The sequence below is a fragment of the Polypterus senegalus genome, chromosome 16, assembly GCF_016835505.1.
Source record: "Polypterus senegalus isolate Bchr_013 chromosome 16, ASM1683550v1, whole genome shotgun sequence".
Lineage (NCBI taxonomy): Eukaryota > Metazoa > Chordata > Cladistia > Polypteriformes > Polypteridae > Polypterus > Polypterus senegalus.
The window spans coordinates 2,483,625-2,503,760 of NC_053169.1; the positions used below are offsets into that span (position 1 = coordinate 2,483,625).

The window sequence follows — 20,136 nt, forward strand, 5'->3', positions numbered from 1 at the left end:
TCTCCTTGTGTCTCTAATGGGTTTCCTACCACATCCCAAAGACATGCATGCTGGGTGGTGACACTTTTACCTGGCCAGGATATCAGATCAATGTAGAGGCAGCCTGGATTGCGTTGTAAAGTTGTCTCACATATTTAGTCCACTAGCTGGAGGCAGCAGCAGCCTTGGCTCCTGCAAGAACCCCTGGGAGACGTAGTTCTGTAGAAGCCTAGTATTCTGTGGGCTTAGATAAGACTTGGAAGGGCCTCAGAACAGAAGTGACAGCCTCCTGGGTCCAGACTTTTAAGAGCTGCCCTGTCTTCAGTCACACTGGGAGAAAGAGGAGGCTGGAGTGTTGATGAAGGAAGATCAGGAGGTAGAGGATGAAACAATGTGATTGATTGTTGCCCACAGTGGGCCAGTTGTGGCTGAGGAGAATTAGGAAAGCCCAGAGTGGCACAGGCTTTGGTCATTTTGTTGCCTTTCTTTTGTTTAGACCCTCTCCGTCTATCCAAGCCTCCCTAGTATACTTGAATTTCATAATAAACACTTGTCACATTAGTCCTCTGGAAAGGGACTGCTCAAGAGTGCCCCCCTCTGGCCACACAAAGAACAAGTAACACTGAGTGGATGGGTTTCTTTGATGGGCTGGCTGGTCATTCCATTCAGGGTTGATTCCTTTCTTGCACCAGCTACTTACTATCAGGACGTGCTTAGCTTTGTGTGAGCCAGTAATGCATAAAGCGGATTTGGGAAACCGAATTGGGCTTATATGTGATAAATAAAATGTGAAATTATAAAAAAAAAAAAAGTGCTAACTACAATCAGAAAAATACAAAGTCCTAGGAAACCTTTTGGTGCAGTGCAGCACCTTGAGAGTTCATGCAATGCTAGGGAGATTTTCAGTTAAAGTGGATTTTGTATTGTTATAAGACATAAGTCGGAATTTATGATTTTATATTCCAAAAATGTGACCTCACACTCCGTAATCTTAACAAAACACAGAAACACGAGTGCGGTGCTGCATTGTGTGCTGCTGCTGGTACTGCTGAGTTGATTATCTGGCTGTCTGCTGGGCGGGGTTAAACAAGATTATCGGGTCTTTATTTGTACCTTGTACCTGGACCTTGAGTCCAGTGAAATTATTAACTTCCTGTGCTAATCGGCGTGGAACACACTGCCTCAGAATATGTGTATGATATTTACCTATTAACTATAATTTAGTTCCATTCATATCCATCTATCTCTTTCTGTATTTACTACAGTCAAATGAAAATGTTTGGGACCCCCTCTCAGCCTGCATAATAATCGACTCTCCTTTCAACATAAAGATCACAGTGGTACGTCTTTCATTTCCTAGGAACATTGGAGTACTGCGGTGTTTTCTGAACAAAGATTTCTAGTGACGCAGTATTTAGTTGTATGAAATGAAATCAAATGTGAAAAACAGGCTGTGCACAAATGTGGGTCCCCTTGTCATCGTGGTGCTTTGAATGCCTGTCACTGCTCAATGCTGATTACTTGGTTGGCTGAGCTCGTTAAGCCTTGAACTTCATAGACAGGAGTGTCCAGTCATGAGTGGTCAAAGGTATTTAAGGTGGTCAATTACAAGTTGTGCTTCCTTCCCTTTGACTCTCCTCTGAAGAGTGACAGACAGCATGGGATCCTCAGAGCAACTCTCAAAGATCTGAAAACAAAGATTGTTGAGTCTCCTGGTTTAGGGGAAGACTACAAAAAGACATCTCAGAGGTTTAAACTGTCAGTTTCAACTGCAAGGAATGGAGTCAGGAAATGGAAGGCCACAGGCACAGTTACTGTTAAACCTCAGGTCTGGCAGGCCAAGAAAAATACAGGAGTGTCATATGAAGAGGCAGGATTGTGAGGATGGTGACAGACAACCACAGATCACCTCCAAAGACCTGCAAGAACATCTCGCTGCAGATGGTGTATCTGTACATCGTTCTACAATTCAGCACAATTTGCACAAAGAACATCTGTATGGCAGGGTGATGAGAAAGAAGCCCTTTCTGCACTCACGCCACAAACAGAGTCGCTTGTTGTATGCCAATGCTCATTTAGACAAGGGAGATTCATTTTGGAACAAAGTGCTTTGCTTGGCAGAAGAAGAACAACGCATTCCAAGAGAAACACCTGCTACCTCCAGTCACATTTGGTGGAGATCCCATCATGCTGTGGGGCCGTGTGGCCAGTTCAGGGACTGGGACCCTTGTTAAAGTCAAGGGTCGGATGAATTCAACCCAATATCAACAAACTCTTCAGGATAATGTTCAAGCATCAGTCACAAAGTTGAAGTTAAGCAGGGGTTGGATATTCTAACGAGACAATGACCCAAAACACAGTTCAAAATCTACAAAGGCATTCATGCAGAGGGAGAAGTACAATGTTCTGGAATGGCTGTCACAGTCCACTGACTTGAATATCATCAAAAGTCTATGGGATGATTTGAAGCAAATTGACCTGAACTGGAGAGATTTTGTATGAAGAATGGTCACCAGTACCTCCATCCAGAATCCAGACACTCATCACAGGCTATAAGAGGACAGCGTCTAGAGACCAAAAGGAGACTCCACTAAGTGTTGAAGTCATATCTCTGTTGGGTGCCCACATTTATGCACCTGTCTAATTTTGTTATATTGCATATTTTCTGTTAATCCAATCCACTTAATGTCACTGCTGAAATCCTACTGTCTCCATAAGGCATGTCAGATATTAAAAGGCAGTTGCTACTTTGAAAGCTCAGCCAATGAGAAACAAAAATCCAAAGAATTAAGAGGGGTTCCCAAAGTTTTTCATAGGACTGTATATACTGACTTTCATATCAATCTATTTACTATAATAGAGCACCTTTCATGTTTATCTACTTATCTATTGCGAAGTTGGCCCTAGTGTGCGTGTTTACCCTGCTGGCATCGTGTTCAGGTGGTGTTCCTACCTTGTACCCTTGCCTTGCTAGGACAGGTGGGATAGGAAAATGGAAAGAAAAAACCAATATAATTTCTTTCTTTTTCTTTCTTTCTCTCTCAGCACATTTACTGTTCCTAAATTATATGATGTCTTCTTCATATATTAGTTGCCATCTATATATATTATATAACACCTTTTACTATTACCCATGTATTATATAGCACATTTCAGATCTATCTCTTTATTTATTTTTTAAAGTCTCATATCTTTCTGTTACACAGTGCCTTTCACATCTGTCGGTCAAGTATATACAGTAGCACCTTTCACATCCATCAGTGTTCCTGTTTATCTCAGGATTTACAGAAGTGCACAAAGCAGGCTCTTTTATAGATGAATGAGTGCCCAGGTGCGGCCAGTTTAGCACGGCCAGTCCATCTGACCTGCATGTCTTTGGACTTTGCTCTTGGAAGAAGCCCACAGGGACATGAGGAGAACATGCAAACTCAATGCAGGGTTCACTCAGGGATTGAACCCTAGCCTCCTTGTTGCAAGGCTGCAGTACTGCCACTGCATCACTGTGCCACCTCAATACACAATACCTTATAAATAACTTGATTACCAAAGTCAATTATATTGTGCAACATCATAGGACACTTTATAGTACACAAAGTGACACCTTCAGACCTTCACTGCAGAGCTGATTTTACCAAGATGTCCTTCTCTGACTGGAAGGCTGATATCTTGCTTGCAGTTTTGAGTTTTGGGGCTAGCTCCAGTGCTTACGTTACTCACACACTTTTGGGTTTATTTTTAGGCACATGTCTTCTATGCAAATAGCAGTTTGTCCTAAATAAATTGGTTCCCTCTGACGGCTGGTTTTATAGAGTAGGTTGTTCTGGGAGAATCAGCATTATTAGCATGATAAATATCAAAAACATGTCGTGTATGCAACCGTCTCATGGGGGGGGGATGCAGAATGAAGAGGCGAGTGTGTGTGTGTCTGTGTGTGTGTGTGAGAGTTCACCGTCTGCTCTTCCAATATTGTTACAATTTGTCTTAACAACATCTTGGCAGCGCAGACTGTGGGTATGTGCATGAGTGTGTCCCGTGCCCCATCCGGGACTGGTCCCTGCCTTGCGCTGCTGTGATAGGCTCCAGCTCCTAGTCCTTCAGTGGTAAAAGTAGGAGTGCATTACTAAACATGTCCACAACTGGTTTCTGCCTTACACCCCGTGCGGCCATGATAGGCTCCAGCTCCCAGTACTTTAGTGGGTCAAGCAGGAACACAGTATTTTGCAGTAAGGAGATTGTGGATTTGCTTCCTGGGGTCCTCCCTGTGTGGAGAGCGCTATGAGTAATGAGAAAGACGCTATATAGATGTATAGAATTAGTAGTAGTAGTAGTAAGCATGCTGGCCTAGTACCACATTCAGGATTGGTTCCTGCTCAATACATTGTGCTGCCGTGATTTGCCCTGACTTCCATTCCTTCAGATAGTTAAGTACACTCAGAAGCACGTGATTGGTTGGCCTTGTGCCCCATCTGGAACTGGCTCCTGCCGTGAACCCATGCTGCTGGGCTAGGTTCCGTTTTCCATTCCTGTAGATAGACAAGTGCCTTAGTCGGAGCCGGTCAATCCATTAGGCAACGCAGGGGACGCCAATTCTGAAATTTAATGGGCGAGACCTTAGGAAACCACTCCCCCACCCCCGTTTCCGCAGGGGCCACGCTATGGACACCTAGGGTCGCCGTTTTAGTAACTGAAGGGGCGTGTGCTCCGTACACAGAGGGTATCACCCAATCCCAAAAACCCCATCTCCCAGTCCTCGTTGTCCATTAATACTAAAAGCACGCAGTGGTCACCGACTGCCATTTATGTAACTAGAGGGGCGCGTTCGGGACCTTGAGGGGGAACCTCCCCCTCTTCGACCGGCACAGGCATTAGTAAGCATATGATGGGCTGGCCTGGCACACCGTCTCGTTTGAAGGGGCACAGGATTCAAGCCACTCTTAACCGACAAATCAGAATAGACTGTTAATGGATGGATGGGTATAGAAAATCGATAGAAGAAAAATGCTAAGCAGCCCGGTTCTACGAATTGTGACAGCTATACTGCAATGCCACTATTTGGAAGAGTTTTTTTCCAGTCTGTTTATCGCCTCATACGCTGAATTTCGGCGTAACGCTCCAGTGATCTCACTTATATATTGTTGTGCATAATGGACACAGTCCGGCCGCAGCTGGGTTATACGCACATGAATTGAATCGAGAGCCCAGCGCCGATTTCATAGCGCTGCGCAGTGCACTCTGGGGATTGTAGTTATGAACTATTTATAAATAAAACCGCAAAGGTTTTCGATTTCGAGCGCTTAGGTTTTTTTGTTTTTTTTTACACTTGTGCTGAAATGCAGACAGCGCATCTGCGGATTGACCCCCACCCATCTGCGTTTTCAATCTGCATCGCGCGTGGATGGCGTTTGCGCGTGAAATACACTTCCCAGAAAGCAGCGCGGCACCCGAAGTCTCCGCCTGTGTGGTGCAGGTTGAGTTGACAGGCTACAGATGCCCCGAAGGAAAAAGCTTTCAGCGTAACGCGTGGAAGTTCAGTTTGGCGGTTGCGAATGATGAACGAAATAAAGACGCAGTGATAGAATGGCTGTTGAAGGTAAATCTTATCTCTACGGGATCGTACGTTGCTGGGGGGACGAAAAAAAAAACACCTGGAACAAGTAGCCGATGATTGGTCAGGGCTTTCCAGTCTGTGTGTCACAGATACTCGCTGATGTATGAAATTGTGCGATGCTTACTGAAATGAATGAGGGCATACTGTAAAATATTAATCGGTGAAATGCGCAGAACGCTTAAGATTTCGGCGGAGGCTAACGGTTGGCGGTTGATGAAGCGCAGTCAGGCTGCTGTCACACTCACACTGTTCACTTTATTGCTGTACCTGCCGGGCGTTCGTGTTGTTGGCAATGGCTGAGTCGTCCCACTGAATACAAAGAAGTGTACGCGAATACCAGTGAGTGATCGATCGATTGGGGGTGACGGCTTTACTTTTTGCGGCCCCCCGCATGGCGTAGACCTTCCCGTTTGAAGTGTTGTGACAAATCGGTTGAAAAGAAGAAGAAAACCTTCAGAAGGATGCTGGGGCACAACCTGAAATTCAGAGAGTTTCTCTGGATTCAGAATCAATCCCGAGGTAGGCTTCTCCTTACCTTCAAGTACAAAGTCATTAAAAGTGTGACTTGAAGCCAACAAGCAAATCAAAAATTTATAACAATTTAGAGAAGCTTCGTTTTAATGGCCGGAAAAGCGCAGTAGTCCCGCTGCCAGGGCAATCAATGTTTGTTTGCCAAAGTTGCGTAATTTGTCCAGTAAGCATTAACCATTAAGGTCTACCGATCTGACTGAGGAAAAAGTAATCAAGAAATGAATGTGATGGGTTGCGCATGAGAAATGGCAAGTTCCCCTAATAAAGAGTGGAACTTCAAACTTCTAAATACTGCGCCATTAACTGAATGCTTTTTTTTTATTGTTGAAATGTAGAAGTGTGTTTACCCGAACTGCTGCTTTGTAATGTCTCTTTAAGTTGCAATTCATGGCTAAAAGATTGCATTCTTTAAATTCGGAGCATTTCAGACTGAACATGTGCACTCTTTTTTTTTCCCAAAGAGCTTTTAAAGAAATTATCTAAAAACAAAACAAAAAAAATTACAATTTATGAAATGTTGGCAATTGAATGTGTTTTGATTTTCAGCAGGGCAGCATGGTGGCTCAGTGGTTAGTACTATCCTGGGTTTGGATCCCCGAGTCTGGTTGTTTGTCATTGTGGAGATGTAATAGGTAACACTTGCTTATCCAAGATTCAAGATTTGAATTTGTCTCATCCACATTTGTACAATTCCAACGGCATGCAATGCCACAATCCTGTGGCAGAAGCACAAATAATAAAATCCTGCGGATCCAGGTCAGGGTAATCAGTTCATGTTCACATCAAGCACCAGAATGGGGGGGATCAAATGTGATCTCAGTGGCATGGCTGCTGGTGCCATTCAGGCTGGTTTGAGTATTTCTGTAACTGCTGAACCCCTCAGATTTCCACAACCAACAGTCTTTAAGGTTTACTCAGCGTGATGCACAAAAAACACACACGCAAAACAATCCAGTGAGTGTCAGTTCCGTGGACGGAGACGCCTTATTGACAAGTGAGGTCAGGGCAGAATGGCCAGACTGGGCTGATCTGAAAGACAGGCTGTGGTAACTCAAATGATCACAAGTGTGATGAGCAGAAAAGCCTCTCGGAATGGACAACACATTGAACATTGAGGTGGATGGGCTACAACAGTAGACCACCACGCCGGGTCCCAGTCCTGTCAGCCAAGAACAGAAGGCTGAGGCTGCAGTGGGCTCAGGCCCGTTAAAATTGGACGGTGATTGGCCTTTCAGTTATTAAGTCCACAGACTTGTGTCCTGAGCGCAGTGATGAGTGGTAGAAAAAATGAATGAGGGATCTCCGTTTCATGGCCCATCCAGGGATGCCCCAAAAAAATAGTGAATTACGTATGACATGAGAAGAATTGAATCAATCAGTTTATTAATGATCAGTTTTGCCTTTGACAATGGCAACAACTCAGTTTATTTAATTAGCTGTTTAAGTAACTGGTTTAGGCCTCCTCACCTTTCTGTATAGGAGGGGTTTCCAGCCGTTGGATTTCTATCAAGGTAACTGAAGCCCACTCATTTTAAGAAACTCAATAGTGGAATTTATCGATTAAATGCAATTAACTGAATTTATTGACCTAGATAGATTGAATTAATGAATTGATAAATAGTAAAAGTATTTATGAAAGGTACTGTATAATACATGGATATATAGATGAAATCTATACGACTGATAAATAGTGGGCACTATATGATAGACTGAAAAATGGATAGATTACATAAATAAAAATAAAACGTAAGTGTATTTGTGAAAGGTACTACAGTATATAATGATTGACAGAGCTAGATGGACTAAACTTTATTTATCCCCAAGTGGACTTTAGGCAATAGAAGATGGTATACAAGACAAATGAGACAGACAAACATCTAACACGGAAAAGTCCGATTGTCTAATGGCCATTTAGAGTTCTACTTTATCTTGGCACAAACAGTTTTACAATGGCTGATTTTTAAGGATGATGTCCGATGCTGTGTGGAGGTAATTGTTGTTGCTCCGGGTTCAAGTGGAGGACCCTTCTTCTGTTGGAGTGCCCTCTTGGCGCTTGTCTATGGCATGGTGCTGCCTTCCTCAGCTTGCTTTTAGGGTCTTCGCAACTTCATAGGGGATAGCATTAACTCTTTCTGACACAAGGGCGTAGGCTCCCTTCTTGAAGTAATAATGGCTGCTCCTCTATCTTCTCAGGCAGGGCTCAGTCACTGGTACAGAGCCTGGTATGAAGGAGTGGACCTTTGAGGTAGTTCAGGATCTCCAGCTCCAAGACTCCATGGAGAGGAGCATCCAGGCCAGCTTTAAGCTGCGCTTAGTGTGGGTGGCTTCTCACCCCAAGGAGAATGGCTTGTCAGTTTTCTGCTCCCTCTGAGGAGACAGAAGAGATGCTCATTTTGAAGGAAAGTGTAACCTGTGGTGACTGGATCAAGGTCCCTATCAGTTAGAGAACCAGTGCTGGCCTGCGGGCACCTCGTCCTTGTTTTGTCCATCATATCTTGCCAGAGTTCAGTTTGTGGCTTTAAATCTAAAATTAATGTCCATTTTGGGGTCCTTTTTGCCTGCAGGAGGCTCAGTGGAGGTGTCGGCCCAACTCGGATTTGCTAACAGAAAAAGTACCGAGTTGACCAAAGTGTTGGTAGAGCCGCAGTTCGGCCATGCAGGTGGCTTCCTGTGTCCCCATTAAATCTGCTGTCTTAAAAGGCCTTGTGTGCCACTAAAAGCCTAACCAAATGGGCAATACCCTCTTTGTCCTACTGTGTAAAGCCACAGAAATTCTTACTGCATCCCAACGACTTCACATATGTAGCTGGAGTAATGAGGCTGAATAAAAGTGACAGGCCGTGTTGAACTTTGCATAACCGGTCTAAACTCAAAGTTTAATTTTGACCCCACGTAAAACTTTTCCACATATTTAGTACTTGTGCTGTATGATCTACTGCACTGGGATTTTTATGTCAAACTCCACAGGCTTGTAGTGTTTTACAGTGCTAGTACCAGGGCCACGTTTTGTTCTATTTGGGACGGACAGACAGACACTGGAAACAGTCCAAGAGTGTAAATACATTGAAAACATGAAACTGAAATTTGGACCCCATGTTCTACTTTCTCTATATGCTCAGCGCCTCAGGTATATGTAGTTGCGTCCTTGTTATAGTTCAGCCAGAGGGTTCAAGTCTTTTATTTGTTTTTGTGTTTATTTGCATTTTCATTTGTATCTGATGTTGTCTTTGTATCACTGCCTTTATGTGCCTTGTGCTTTGTGGGTGGTTCCCCAAGAGGCGGGGCCACCTGCCCATCACCTCCAGGGCCTGCCCTCTACCCTAAAAAGGGAAGAGGTTTCCCATAATTCCTGGCGATTTATTTTGAATGCACAAGGCAGTGGTGAGTGTTCAACTGTGAACTGTGCTTCACCAGTTTTGTTTTTCTGGTTTCCTGACCGTTTTTTGGCTCTGCTTTTTGACCATCCTTTAGATTCTGAGTTGGGACCTGCTTGCTTTTGCAGTTGCCTTTTTGCAAGTATGGTGTACCTTTTGTGCTCTCCAAGGCTGTGGAGTTGGAGTTGGAAATAAATATTGAGTTACAAGATTCGGAGTCCATAAAAATGTACAGACTCCAACAAAATGTAAATTGTAAAATGTATTAAAATTTCCATATTCACATATACCAATTCAATTAAAGTTTTTCTTCTAGTCTTTTGGTAAAAGTATAGCATCTTTTAAAATTTTGTAAGTATTATTTAATAAATAATCTAGAAAAGCCACAGCCTTTAAACCAGGGGTGTCCAACTCTGGTCCTGGTGGGCCGCAGTGGCTTCATGTTTTCATTCTCACCCTTTGTCCTAATCAGTTTTCATTGCTAATTAACTCCTTTTCTCTTCGTTTTAATAGCCCTGTTTTTAAGGATTCACTCCTCTGAACTGACTCGTGTCTTCATTAAACAGAAATGAGACGTGAAACGAGCCAACAGATGACCAGCTAAACTGGAACATCAAACTCTAGCTAATTTTGCTCCAACCAATTTCTTAATAAAGAAGGCGATTCTTGTTGTTATTTAAAGCCGTTATTGAATATCAGGACTTGTTGCTGCACTCATTCTGCCACAGCAGACTGTTGAGTTTCATTTTTTTCCCCCAAGCTGTTTTGGTGACCTGTGCAGACCAACATGACTGAGACCTTCACTTTTCCTTATTTTCAGGTGAGCTGCTCATGTGGCGGCTTGTTTTGTGTCTCATTAAGGAAAAAGAAATAACTCGGGGATCTGAGTCACGTCAATTAAAAAGAAGGCAACACAAGTTAATCAGCAGCAGAAACGGCTCACTAATTAAGGAGATGCTTAGAATGAAAACCTGCAGCCACTGCGGCCCACCAAACTTTACCAGGTTAGAGCCTGAAGATTCACAACGACAGTGATGACGTGTCTTGTGTTTCGTATGTGGAGTGTTTTCGATGGACGTAGTAAAGACGCGAGTCGGAGTGGAGTGGAGTCGGAGTCCGTGGTACGAGAAATTGACGAGGTTTTGTGTAGCGACTCCGCAGCCCTGATTGTAACTGAGCTTTCTGTGAAATGATTCTTTTGTCTTATAAAGAACCTGCGGTTGCCCTTATATCTACTGGGTATTAAAGGTAACATTTCTGGAAGTGTGTTTTTTGAGGTGATTTGGGACTCTTTTTGCTCTCTTAAGAGGCCCACACCAGTGGTTCCTGAACTCAGTCCTGAGGACCCCCTCGCAGCTGCAGGTTTTTGTTCCATGCAAGTTCTGTTTTTAATTGGACTTCTAGCCTAATGAAGAAGGATCACATTTGCCAGTTTCTGTGATTTGAGTTCAATGTAGATATTTTAAAAACTAATTATTTATTAGTCCAACCAAAGCATTTATGAACGTTACATAGGAATCATTTATTTTAATTTATGTATGTTTTTTTTTTTTAACTTGTGAGATTTGTATCGTAATCATGATTTTCATTCTGCTTTTCCCAGTGTTCTGCTTCTTTAACTCATTATCTACTAACTAGCTGTGCCGCACGTCTAAGACAGGTTGAAGTCTAAGTAATCAACGTGTACCTCGGCGTAAACGTTTGCAGCGAACCATGCAATGCACACGTCTCTGTCATATACCATTTGGTACAGGATTCATAAAAGCATTGTGAACATTTATGATGTACCATTTGTTGGAATGACAAATATAATGCAGTCCATATGTCTCTGTTAGGTTATTTGGTATGGGATTCATAAAGGCAGTGCTAATGGTTGTGATGCGCCATCTGTTGAAATGCACACTTTCAGACAGATAAACAGACAGAACTCTGTTTGTCTCTTATGGGAATTTTGGCTTTTTACAGAAGCTCTTTTTCTTTCTCTCTCTGTCTCAAATTGTATGTGTGTTGTAATAGATTAGGGTCTTTGCTCGCACCCTTGCACCCTCAGACACCACGTCAGAAACTAGGTAAAAGTCCAATAATGATATTTATTATAATAATAAAGTGCACAAAGCACCACCACTCCACTATTCTTCAATAAACAATACAATAATTAATCACAATCCTCCACTCCCAGACGCTTAGCCACCCTGCCTCCCAACTGAGCTCGTCCGTCTGGGATTTCCCAGAGTCCTTTCTACTCCTTGACCCGGAAGTGTTTGTCCCTCAGTCCATGTGACTTTCTATCACTTCCGGGTCAGGTAAAACTTCTCTTTTTCTTCATCCCGAAGCACGCCATTTCTTCTGTCCATGTGAGTGGGACGACTTCGAGTGTAGGGAAAATAGTCCCTGGGCCTCCCTGCAGCGACTCCTGGCGGCCCCCATGGTATCCAGTAGGGCACCTCTACGCTGCAAGGAGGGCTCCATCTGGCGGCCTGGAGGTATTGGCCGGGGTACATAGCCGGCCATATCTTACAGTGTGTATATGTATGTATATAAATAGCTGTGCTTGCTACCTGTCTCAGACAAACTGAAATCGAAGTAATCAATGTAGACCTCAGTGTCAATATTTGCACTGCACCATACAGTGCATTTGTCTCTGGTGTATGCCATTTGGTATGGGATCTGTAAAAGGAGTGTTACTATTTGTGTTGTGCCATCTGTTAGAATGACAAATGCAATCCATATGTTTCTGTTCTTTACCGTTTGGTATGGGATTCATAAAAACAGTGCTAATGTTTGGTGCACCATCTGTTGGAAAGACAAATGCAGTGTAGTTTCTTACTAATAATGTTTGTGATGCATCATCTTTTGATTTAAAAGAGGTGCATCAACCGGACAGACACACAGACGCAGATCCATTTATTAAAGTGGGTTTGATGCTGAAGTAGTTGCAGTTGTTGCTTGTCTGGGTGTCTGCTCTGCTTGTTGTTCTCATTATTAGGATACAATTAAGGATGGAAACCACACAAAAAAGAACAAATGAATAGCGAAACAACAAAAGAGAGTTAAGTGTTAAAGCTATAGCAAAAATGGAAATATTTGTAGTTGTTTTATAAATGTAAAAATCACACGGCCACTGTTGTCCTTTTCTGAGTGTGGAATACAGAAAGACAAGAACAGGGGGGCTAAGCAGTAAGATCTATTAATTAAAATGACACCCTGATTGTGAGGCTAGGTGGGATACAAACGTGCAGCCACAGGGGGTCCCCAGGACTGAGTTTGAGAAGCCCAGGCCTTTTGCCATTTCCACGCCGTGAAGCACAGCACTCTGTTGAACAAATCCGCTGGGGTGACTTTTCTAAAATCATTAGGCTGGTGATATCCGCCAACACGGCTAACTGGCCCCAGTTTTGTCCTGAGCGAGTGATTTTGTGCTTGAGTTATTGTGATCAGAGCCCGGTGTCCCGATCATTGATACCTGCTGAAGTCTTGAGGTCAAATCCCAGTGGCGTCTCCCCTCTCAGGAGCCTGTGCTGCATGTCAGGGGTTTTCAGGTTCCTTCCTGTGGCCTGCAGGTTTTCATTCCAAACGACTTCTGCTTTTCGTTTTGCTTCTTCCTTAATTATTCAAGCTGCTGTTTTCCTGTTTCTGTGTGTTGCTCAATGTAGAAAATTTCAATCCAGGTTGTCTAAATATTTATTGGAATGACGCTGTGTGTTTATTTTTATAGTCTTGTTGGTCTTCTAAGATTTTCATCATCCTGCTTTTCATTTTGCTTTGTTTCCACGAGCTCTGGTTATTTAAACTGTTATGTGCTAATGAGCTCACTAGTCGGGCCTTTTAGCCTTCAGTGGCTTTTGCCCGCATGTCTGCTTCATTTGTTGTCAGTTATCATCATTACAATACTATTACAGTTTTTTTGCAATTGTTTATCCCATCGGCTCAAGAATTCAGACCTTTTCCTTGGTACTTTGGCAGTCATTGAAGCCCTGGAGTCATCTTGGGTGAGAAGTGACGAGCTTCACACACCCAGATTTGGGGATTTTCTGCCATTCTTCTCTGCAGATCCTTGGAGGGAGACCATCGGTGAACAGTTGTTATCAGATCTGTCCCAAGATGTTTGATTCAGTTCAAGTCTCGGCTCCTCTTGGGCCACTCAAGGACTTTGTCACAGTTGTCCCTAAGCCACTCCTGTGTTGTTGTTGCTCTTTGAACCTTCAGGACAGTCCAAGGTCCAGCACTTTTAGGGTGAGCTGAACAAAGCAAAGCACAAGAGTCTGCTCAAACTTGTCTGGTCAGCCAGTGCCTGATGTTGCCACCACTGAACGCGTGATGTTGTGTAGGTGATGAGCGGTGCCTGCTTTCCTCCAGACGTGACGCTTGTCTTGGTTTCATCAGACCAGAGAATCTTGTTTCTCACAGTCTGAGAGTCCTTTAGATTTGCCCTTTTTGCAAACCCCTTCCACTTGTCCATTTCCTGAGGAGAGGCTCCTGTCTGGCTACTCTTGTCATAAAATCCAAATCTTTGGAGTGTTGCAGTGGTGATTGTTCTTCTGGAAGTTTCTCCCATTTTCACACAGGTTCTCTGGAGCTCAGTCAGAGTGACCAGTGGGTTGGTTCTTGGTCACCTCTCATACCAGTGCACTTCTCCCATGACTGCTCTAGGAAGAGCTGTGATTGTTTCAGACTTCTAGTTATAAATTAAGAAGGCCCGCTGTGCTCTTGGGGACCTCCGATGCTGCAGCCTTCCCCAGATCTGAGCCGTGACACAGTCCTGCCCCTACGCTCCGTAGGCAATTCCTTTGACCTCATGGCTGGGCTTTTGCTCCACAGTGGGACCCTCTATAGCAGGGGTTCTCAAACTCGGTCCTGGGGACCCCTGTGGCTGCAGGGTTTTGTTCCAACCAGCCTCTGTTTTTATTTGCTAATTAAGTGAATTGTTGTTTCCCATATTCCCTGTTTTGGGAACAATATACAAATTAGAAAACTAAGTTTGTTAAAAGAAACGTATTAAAATGTTCTAAGCAGTTATATGTATTTTTTTCTTTTTAACAGTATTTTCATCTTGATTGTCATTCTAGTTTTCTAGGTGTTCTAATTATTTAATTAATCCGTTATTTACTACTTTGTGGGGCTGACGCTAAAGTAGTTGCGTCCTTTCACGACTGAGTGTTGTTTGCTTGGGTTTCTGCTCCGCTTGTTTTTAATTGTCATTATTAAGATTCAATGAAGGGAGCAAACTGCACAGAGAAAGGGCGAAATGTAATAAAAAGATAGTTAAGCATTTAAAGCCATAGCAAAAACAGAAATATTTCTAAGTTTCTTATAAATGTAAAAATCATGCTGCTGTGCTTTTCTGAATGTAGAATAAAAGATAAATAATCCCAGCTAATTAAATGAGATCAGTGCTATCAGGTGTTGTCACTGATTAGGAATCTGGTTGGAACAAAAACCTGCAGTGACAGGGGATCCCCCAGACCGAGTTTGAGAACCGCTGCTCTATAGAGAGATGTTTGTCTGTCAACCACATGCTAAGTTGCAGCCACAGGGGGGCGCCAGGACTGGGATTGCTGTATAAGATATCAGCATATACACTGTGTGCACAATTATTAGGCAAGTTGTATTTTTGAGGATTAATTTTAATATGGAACAAACACAGTGCTATCAGTCAATCCAAAATGTTAATAAACCTGAAACCTGAATGTTTCACAACGGAAATGTGAGTGTGAACATCATCAGGGGAATACATATGTGCGCACAATTATTAGGCAACTATTAGTGTGCAGATTTATTATGCAACTAAAGGAAAAATGAAAATTTTCCCATCTCACTTGTTTCTTTTCATCTGTTATAGTGAGAATAATAAACAAACACCTCAAAATTTACAAATAAACATCTCTGACATTTCAAAAAAAATCAATCAGTCAATCAATCAATGCCCAATATAGCCACCCTTCTTTCCAATAACAGTCATAAGCCTTTCCATTCATGGAGTCTGTCAGTTTCTTGATCTGTTGACGATCAGCTTTTTGTGGAGCAGTGACTACAGCCTCCCAGACACTCTTCAGAGAGGTGGATTGTTTTTCTCCCCCGTAAATCTAGCGTTTAAGAAGTGCCCACAAGTTCTCGATAGGGTTTAGGTCAGATGAGGAAGGGGGGCCATGTCATTATTCCTTCATCTTTAAGGCCTTTACTGGCTGCCCACGCAGTGGAGAACTTCGATGCAAGTGATGGAGCATTGGCCTGCATAAAAATCATGGTCTTCTTCCTGTATCACTGTTTGAAGAAAGTGTCTTCGAAAAACTGGCAGTAGGTTTGGGAGTTGATTTTGAGTTCATCTTCAATGCAAAAAGGTCCAACTAGCTCATCTTTAAAAATACCAGCTCATACGTTGGAGTGGAGCTCTGTGCTCATTACTGATCCACAGGTCCATCCATCTGGTCCATCAAGAGTCACTCTCATCTCATCGGTCCATAAAACCTTTGAAAAAAATCTGTCTTCAGATATTTCTTGGCCCAGTTTTGACGTTTCAACTTATGTTTCTTGTTCAGTGGTGGTTGGGTTTCAGCCCTCCTTACCTTGGCCATGTCTTTGAGCACTGAACACCTTGTACTTCTGGGCACTCCAGGTAGGTTGCAGCTCTGGAATATGAAAGTACTGGAGGATAATGGGTTCCTGGTAGCTTCACGTTTGATTCTTCTCAAATCTTTGGCAGCTAATTTGCATCTTTTGTTCTCAACACGTTTCTTGCGACCCGGTTGACTATTTGCAACAAAATGTTTGATGGTTCTGTGATCACACACCAATATCTTAGCAATTCCAAAAGTGCTGGATCCCTCTGAAAGACTTTTTACAATTTTTGACTTTTCAGAGTCAGTTAAATCTCTTTTTTAGCTGCCTAATAATTCTGCACACCTTGATATAGGGTGTTGATCTCCTTAGGCCACACCCTCCCTCATTACACAAATACACATCACCTGACGTGCTTACATCCAATAAGCATTCAAGTTAATACAGCTTGGAGTTGGAATATACGCATTAAAAATGATGATATGGTCAAAATACTCACTTGCCTAATAATTGTGCACACAGTGTATACACTGTGTCACCAGGTGTTAGAAAGGATTGCTGTATAAGATATCAGCATATAGAAAACTCTAGTGGGCTTGCAGCTTTTTCTAATGTCTCATATCGGCACCATTTTCATTGGGAATTTCATCTTTTGGTTATCGAATTCACGTCGTGACACACGGATATACGCAGAGGCATGAAAGGGAAGGCTGACGCATCCCACTGAAGACTATAAGGACATCCATTTTTTTTGTAGTTAATATGGCCTTACGTGTTAAGCGACACTTGAACTGCTTTTCTGTTTGTGTTTCCTTCTTGATGTCCATTAACTGAGTTAGCATTTCTTGAACGCTGTTGAATTTGATCTGGCTAGAAAGTGAAAGGAGGAAAGCAGCCAGATAAGTAAGCGGAGGTCAGTCAGTGAGGATGGGCAGATGCACTGCTGTCATGATCCTCAGGTTTTGTGTATTTGTCATGATGAGTGGCTTCAGACAAATTTTAAGATTGGATAAAGTTAGCCAGATTGAGCCTATAACTCCACTTCTAAATTCATACGTTATATATTTTAAAGGGATACTCCACCCAAAAAATCAAATCTCTTTTATATGCTATGCAACCCGTGTACTTGTAGTGATGAAAAATGTTTAATCTCATGTTTTTGTGACGTAAGAATAATAACCAATTTACAGATGTAACAGGAGCCACTAGTGACCAGCATTGGATATCCTCAAACATTATCAAAAAGTCCATAAAAAAACATCTCACGTTACTCATGTTGAATAATTCAGATGTATGCTCTGTGACCACACGGGGCGCCCCTGAGCCCCAAACCTCAGACACAATAGAACTCCACACAGTCTCGGTTTAAACGAAAGTCATTTATTATACACAAGTCATCACATGTGCAATAAAAGACCAGTAAGCCTTAGTTCAGACAAGAGTCTCAGTCTCTCAATCTCACCTTCTGCTCCTCGCCCACTGCCCACGACTTTGACTGCCTGATGTGAGGCAACAGGCTTCTCTTCTAGCCAGACCGCCGCACTATGTCTTCCAGGCCACATAGAAAGTAGAGATGCCCCCCCAAAGACAGTGCCCTCTACTGGCACTCACAGACCCCAACAGGGTTTTGAACTTCCGGACTCTAACTTCCAAGCTCTTCTGCGTGCGGGTGTCCCAAGTGGACTGTCACTCGAGGACCACTGCCACCTGCTGTACAGGGGATGGAACTGCTCCCATCTCCCAGCTTCTAAGTCTAGCTGGGCACAAAGGTATTTCTTCATCCAGCCAACCAACCCTTCTCATCTTCTGTTTTGACCTCCTGGCCGGGTAAGAAACTGTCCCCATTCCAGCTGGGATGCCTGTTCTCCTTCTACAGCTCACAACGTGCAGAACGCATCTATTGCATCCTCCCGAGTGTCCTTCGTAAAGAGTAGGATGTATCCTGATGTCCAGGCTAAACTGTCCACCATGGCCTTGTCATTCTGGCAGCCTAGTCATCCCCTGTCTCTAATTGGCTATCTCTCTCTCACCACTTCACCACCTAATAGCTAATGTGAGTTGAGCATACTGGAGCAAAACTGGTTTCTGTCACATCATCCAGGTGGATGCTGCACATTGGTTGTGGTTGAAGTGGCCCCTGACTGTCTATGTGAAGCACTTTGACTAGTGAGAAAGGGCTACATGAATGTCATCTCTTGTTCTCCTTCTTCTATGACAAGAAAAGACTCATAGGAGATGAACAAGGAGGAAACCTCTGCTGTCTAATGGTAACATGAGTGAAATAATGACAGACTAATCAAAAGTACAGTAGAATTCTGTGGGTGACACAGGGCCCACTGTGTAAGCCATTAGAGCTACAATGAAACATTTTACTGCTTCACCACCGGCCGTCATTGAAGGAGCCCATGAATTGTTCACTGGACCAGAATATTCTTAAGGAGACAGCCGAATCCATCCACATCAGTCCCCACTCCATCCCACTTCTTCATGCAGGAGACTCCGCCCCATCTCATATCTTGCAGCCAGGGGATGATTACGGAGTCCAGGAGGGGTCTTGACATCCAACTCTTCCCCGTCCTAGAGCTGGGGGTAGTTCAGACACTCTGGAGGTCCCGAATCTCATCTCAGACCAGAAACACCTTTGGGTTCCCATACTGGATATTTAATTATCCTCCATCACCCTAGGCCATCTGTCTATGAAATCACAAGACCAGATGCACTCTTGGTGAAGTTCAGAGTCCCCACTTAATGGACTTAATTTAAAACCAACTAGAGCAGAACCCCAGTTATCTGACGTCCTGATTAACTGAAGTTCTCCATTTTTCGACATGAGCCTGAAAGTGCAAAACTCTACTTGTCATATAATTCATAAAAGCTTAGCCATGAAGACTTTACCGAGCTCATAAATACTGTACCTTTCACCTCATCTGTATGCGGCGCGCAGTCGAAGAGGCGGTGACTGTGGGAATGTGGGCGTGGCTCACTCACCCCTCTCCAGTCGTACCCCTCTCACCAGCACTGACTGTGTACTGTGTCTATACATTGCTGTACTTCACTAAGTCTTCATCTTGAGTAAAAGAGAAAAATGCAAGTTGAGGGGCTAAGGGCGGAGCAAAAGGCATGTGCAGAGGAGGGGGCTACAGGCAGGGTGAAATGCATTCGAAAGAAAGGTGAGGGTGGAGCCAAATGTAGATGCAGTGGGAGGGGCTAAGGTGGAGCAAAATGCAGTCCAATGTTCAGTGATGTTTTTAAAAATCTCCTGTGAGTAAACCATTGGAAGCTGTTTGAGTGTTGTGTCGGGATGTGCTGTCTGTAGCAGACGACAAATACACACACAAAATCAGAAAATCTTCAACATGGACATTTATCCACTTCCTCATATTTTTTTCGTATGCTGTCATTCCCAGTCAGTTTTTCTTCCTGCGTTTTATTTGTTTGTTTATGTTTTATCAGTATGCAGCAAGTCTTGACTCCCCATATGGAATAACCGCACTGCAAATCGGGACCATCTGCTCATTTAAGTGTTCTTATCAGTTCTTCATGAAATCTTGGCTGATTTTGCTATTTTAACATAAACACTGAAGAAAAACACCAGCAATGTGGATAAAAAGCGATTTATTTGTGTGTGTGTGTGTGTGTGCATTCAGTTCCTGAGTATAATGTTCTGACAGGAGTGGACCTTTCAAGTCTGGCAGTCAAGAATTTGTGATACCCCTTAGGGACGTTTGTCCACTCACTTCAGTGTGTCCAACTTCTTATTTTATTTTAAGTGAATATAATTGGAGAACAAAACACATGTCGCAAATATAAAGCAGCTGTCGCACAACAAAGGAATATCTGTCCGTTTTGGAGACTTATTCTCTTTTGGGATCAAATTTTTATTACAAGAATGAAAAAGAGCAATAACAAAATACCTAATATCTCTCTCTCTCTCTCTCTCTCTCTCTCTCTCTCTATATATATATATATATATATATATATATATATATATATATATATATATATATATATATATATATATATATATATATATATATATCTCTATCTACAGTACAGGCCAAAAGTTTGGACACACCTTGGACACCAATT

General features: G+C 42.9%; 1 protein-coding gene across 2 annotated transcripts in view; it reads left to right on the forward strand.

The window, feature by feature from the left end:
- Positions 1–5,420: 5,420 nt before the first annotated feature.
- Positions 5,421–20,136, forward strand: part of samd12 (sterile alpha motif domain containing 12) — a 170,941-nt gene continuing 156,225 nt past the window's right edge. For both annotated transcript variants that reach the window (XM_039737897.1, XM_039737898.1), the window contains exon 1: positions 5,421–5,569. In XM_039737897.1, the coding sequence (XP_039593831.1) occupies positions 5,557–5,569 (13 nt within the window). In that variant the 5' untranslated portion in view covers positions 5,421–5,556. The remainder of the gene's footprint in view (positions 5,570–20,136) is intronic.